The 5,111-nt window shown below is 29.1% G+C and overlaps 2 protein-coding genes across 2 annotated transcripts in view; one reads left to right on the plus strand and one right to left on the minus strand.

The window, feature by feature from the left end:
• Positions 1-298, minus strand: part of LOC108578944 (sorting nexin-25-like) — a 4,101-nt gene extending 3,803 nt beyond the window's left edge. Inside the window, 1 exon segment of the mRNA XM_017942363.1 lies at positions 73-298. Coding sequence (XP_017797852.1) covers positions 73-298 — 226 coding nt within the window.
• A 1,704-nt stretch (positions 299-2,002) lies between these two features.
• Positions 2,003-5,111, plus strand: part of LOC108578957 (lipase 3-like) — an 8,573-nt gene continuing 5,464 nt past the window's right edge. Inside the window, exons 1-2 of the mRNA XM_017942380.1 lie at positions 2,003-2,110; positions 2,648-2,855. Of these exons, the coding sequence (XP_017797869.1) occupies positions 2,003-2,110; positions 2,648-2,855 (316 nt within the window). The remainder of the gene's footprint in view (positions 2,111-2,647; positions 2,856-5,111) is intronic.

Here is a 5,111-nt window from a genome sequence, read left to right on the forward strand (position 1 = left end):
AATGCAAAAAAGGTATTTTAATACTAGCCACGTTACATTTTTTTTAAATTAAGAATGAAGTATATTGCATACATACCATTAATAAATTATGAAAGGCATCCATTTCTGCAACTGTTTTTATAGAATTTACACCAGTTTGGTGTTTCGGAGAAAGAGCAATATTTATGGACATGACAATTAAACATCCCAAGAAGAAACACGATATGGTTAGAACACCAAAGACATAACACCATAGTAAATTATTCCAATAGAAAAATGCAGTTATAAGTGGTATATACAGAAAACCGGTCCACATCATTTTGAATTTCGATTTTAATCACGTGACAATAAATATTACATTTTCAATTTCATATTTGTAAAACTGTTACGTTTACTCCGTGAAAAGCAGCGAACGATGTAAACAATACCGCCATCGTGTGGCATAAAATATAGTTCAAGAAATCACACAGAATAGTCAATTTTCTTTCCTGCGTTCGGAAGCTTACAAATATCTAACTTTCAGCCAATACTTAAAATATTCCTTTTATAAATTAGTACATACGAGAATATACATATAATTTATATAATAACAGAATTACAATCTCCTTTTTCGTTATTTTAGCGTGTGAGAGCAAGCTTCAAATATAATCCGTAAAACTTACAGTATTACTTACAATATATTCAATAATGTATACTGCTCATACATATTTAATATAAAATTATCTATAGAGGAAATGTTGTTAAATACTAATGTTTCATTTCAGTAAATTATAAATTTTAAATGTATTAAAAATAATGTTCCATTTTTGCTACAGTATTTAAATATAAACGGTTTTAATACAGTTTATTAACATAATAACCTTTGAAAGGAATGGTTCATTTAATTTGAAAATCGTTTTTGTTGCTAATTCTGGTTTTTTAGTCGTCTAGTTGTTTTTGAATTATTCACTATAGATAAGTTGAAATGACGTAAACAAATTTTGTAATCAACCTTGTTTAACGTACAATAACCTTATTGCGTATTGTGGTTTTTCACAATATTTGCATAAGGTTCAAATGTAATCTTCGAAACAACGAACTTCCATACGAGTCAATAAATAAATTACAGAATATTATTCGATATTAATTTTACTTTCAGAACTAGAATAATTAAAATAGAATAACGATGTATTACTGTTTCATTCAGGGTTAGGAGATAAGGTTTTTCTAAATTTTTTACACTTTTTAGCTAAAGGCTTTATCGTACTGGCAATAATGGATTGGTATCGAATATTAAATAATGACGGATCTAATCCAATTAGTGCTAGTAAAGCTTTTGGTAATCATTTAGTGATACAAAGGTAATTTAAAATTGATATTTTGGAAAGGCCTTTCGCATGTATGTATATCGCAAAAAAGTAACATTTTTAATTATCATGCACCAACTACTATACTTTGTATACAATATATAGATAAATATGATAGAAATTTCAGTTATTATGGCATTTACTCTTATATGTATATTATTTCTTTTTCTGTATTATGTATTTTAATACAACATTCTACATATTCAATTATTTGAACGGAAATTACACTGTGTTTGCTTAGAAAAAGCAATTAAATAAAGTAAAATAAAGGAAAATAATAGAAGTAGAAATAAAGAAAGAAATTAAATAAATAGAACTGCTGAACGAGTATTAGGCATATATGTATATATAATATTAACTTGCGAAGTCCATACAAAGGCCGTCAGTACTGCATCTCCACCACACTTGAATTCTGAAATCACAGGTGAGCGAACCGAGGTGGGAAAAAACCTTCTCCACGTGATATTTTCCTCGAATGGACACAACGATAATTCATCTGTTACTATCGTACTTTTCACTTCTAAAGCAATAGTATAACACGTGTGTTAAAGGTTGCGAAGAACGCGGGATAAATGAAACACGTACAATGAGCATTTTATCATCTATCCTGAATCAGCTGTTTCCTATATATAACACCCACGTTTCTAAATCTGGTGATTTGTTTTGTACGGAACATCATGTCGTCGCTTTACAGTATTCTATTATCGCAATTTCTCATTATAAATTCCGTTTTGGCAACCGCAATAAATAAATCCGACAATAAACGAAATGTATTACTTAAAACCGTAAGTCACTATTATGTTTTTATCTTTACAATTAAGTTTTATATTTAGTTGTATACATATAGTTAATTTTCAACCTGACTCGAGCGGGTGTATTTACATTTATAATTTCGAATTTATTGTATTGTTACATTTGTATTTATAATTTTCAATGTAAAAAACATCAGGTTTCATTTGATTGCAGTCTGTGCAGTTCAAATATAAATTTAGTCATACACTTGAGTTTAAAACTTGAAAGGTAAATTTATTATATCATTGCCTTTGCAAATTTATATTTCACTATTTAACTGTAATCTGTAGTTTAAAACGATAAATTAATTATATTCACAATTTTGTTTACGTTTAGTTATAACACTGAATTCAAAACTCAAATTCATTATACTTTTACCTTAGCAATTTAGATCGAAATATAATTCGTTTTTTTCGAAAGAATTATTAAATTGAAGCTTATAACTGATATATCCTAGCAAATGTAAACTAATAAAAATCGTATATTAGTGCATGTATAAATACTGTTTTATTCTGTTTCTTAATGAATAGCCTGAATTAGTACGAAAACAGGGCTACCAGTTGGAGATTCATAATGTCGTTACGGAGGATGGTTATATTTTGGAAATTCATAGACTTCCATGCGGACGATATAATTGCCAATGGAATTTTGCGAATGTGAAGCGACCGATTTTAATCCTACATGGCTTGGCGGGCAGTTCTGCCGACTGGATACTTATGGGGCCTGAAAGAGCGTTGGGTAATTATAAATGAAAGTACTTATTTACATATATATATACGTATGGCAGTTGGTGATTGAAGGAGGAAAAGAAATAGAGAGAGAATAGGCAAAACAAGACGAAGAAGGAAAGATACGTTTTTTCCGTCCTTGAGAGCCTCCTTAAAGTGAACTCATGTCAATAAGGCTACGTAAAGATCTGTGTCCTAGGCGCGGGAAACGGTTAGGTTTAACTTAGAAGTTCTATATACATATAGAAATAGAAGTTTTGGTCAGAACTAATGAGAAAGAAGGTTAATGTAACTGTAGTCCGTCCCCCTGACGGTGGAACGTAAGAGGTAACGCCGCGCATGTTTAAAACTGTTATGTTAAGCCAGGGGTTCCCAAAGTTTTGCCTAGGTGGGCAAAATTGTAAATTCGAAAATATTTGGCGGGCCATTAAGACAATTACGGCCATTGGCCGTTAAGGCAATAAAATATATACAATTTATATAATAACAAGATATATTACATATAAAATTTAGTACTTTTTTAACGGAGCAATTTTTAATTATAATATGATAAAATTTATTTATTTTTTTGTAAAAATGTAAATTATCTCTGTAAATTCAAGATCGCGGCTGATCTGCCATCGCGGGCCGCATTTCTAGGGTTTGTGGGCCGCAATTGGCCCGCGGGCCGCATTTTGGGAACCCCTGTTTTAAACTAAACCGTTTGACTGCAGTGGGGTACGATGGCACGCTTTGTTTGTTTTACTACAAAGATGCGAAGTTGAAACAATCAGATTTTACGTATATCAATGAAATATGCTCAAGTAATAGAGAATTTTACTTTTACGCAATCATTAAGCAAAAAGGAATTTCACTTGTTCACTTGACGTTATAGCATAATAGAATGTAACATGATGAAATGAGAGTTGAAGATATAAAAAGGTTATTGACATTTTCAACACCTTTTGTCAATTGGAACGAATGCTATTTACAAACACAAAACTGTTTATAATTAAAAAATAAAGTCAAATTAGACACACATACATTTATACAAACTTGTTTTGTTGTGTTGTGGCATTCGTACCTGAAATTGTTTCTAAACATTAAATTACAAAGATTAATATAAATTTTGTTTCTCGACTTTCTTTTTTTGCTTCATTATTGTAATATTATTCTATATTATATTCTTTTCTAGAAATTAAGCAGGATAATAAAAGTTTTACTACTCGTTGTTCCATATGCTCACGTGATTATTAATTTTAATATTATTTTTAAAAATTTTCAAACCTGAATACATATACAAATTTCCAATAAAATTGAATGGAGATTGCTTATGATATTTATATATCAATATTCTTTCAAACTTTTGCACAAAGAATGTAACATTTTATGCAAGCAAAGCGAAGCTGTTTTTAAAATTAACAAAATTTACGTGATAAGTATCTTTATAGAAACCACGCAACTTACAGAAACAACTTAACAACTTATAGAAACGTAAGCAACAATTTTTAAAAAAGAACGACACTGTTTGGTTTCTTTTAACAATTTATGTAATTAACTTCCGTTTTGAAGATTTAAAATATAAATTAAATTCAGTTACTCATGAATTTAGAAAGTTGCACTTGATCGTATTATATGACGTAATGTGAAATTTTTACGAATTGGGTGTAATACGTTAAACAAAGTAATAATGCAATCGAAAAAAATTAAATGTTACTTTAGGTAATTTAACATATACAGTTGCAGTCATTAATATCCAGTCACCTTTAGAACAGCATAACTTTTTTACAATTAGACCAAATGACTTGAGTTTTTTTTTAGAAGTTAGTAGGATTAGTTTACCAAATGACGTGTACAAAAACTTTGGAAAAATTGCAATTTGTGGGAATTGCAGAGAAAATTGTAAAAGTTACTTTTTACAACTTTTTTATCTGAGCTTATTGTGAAAATTTGCGAAATCTTGTTAGATTCCCTGAAATTTCCATGAAATTTTCAGTATGTATATAATTGACATGGATCTATAAAACGTATGTTTTAAATTTTGTACAATTTACTAATGATAATTTTCCACTAATAAAATGTAACAGAATAATTTTTTATGACCTCAAGTAGCAATCACAGCTTACATAAACAAATTAAATAAGTACCGTTAAATTATTCCTGTACATACATATATCTCATATTATGAGAAAAACGTGACCATCGTAATTTCGTACTTTTATTATAGTTGTTTAAACAAACACTTATAATTCTATATTTATATGATTTTTTAGATATCTTGTATGCA

This window comes from Habropoda laboriosa, unplaced genomic scaffold, assembly GCF_001263275.1.
Source record: "Habropoda laboriosa isolate 0110345459 unplaced genomic scaffold, ASM126327v1 scaffold30, whole genome shotgun sequence".
NCBI lineage: Eukaryota > Metazoa > Arthropoda > Insecta > Hymenoptera > Apidae > Habropoda > Habropoda laboriosa.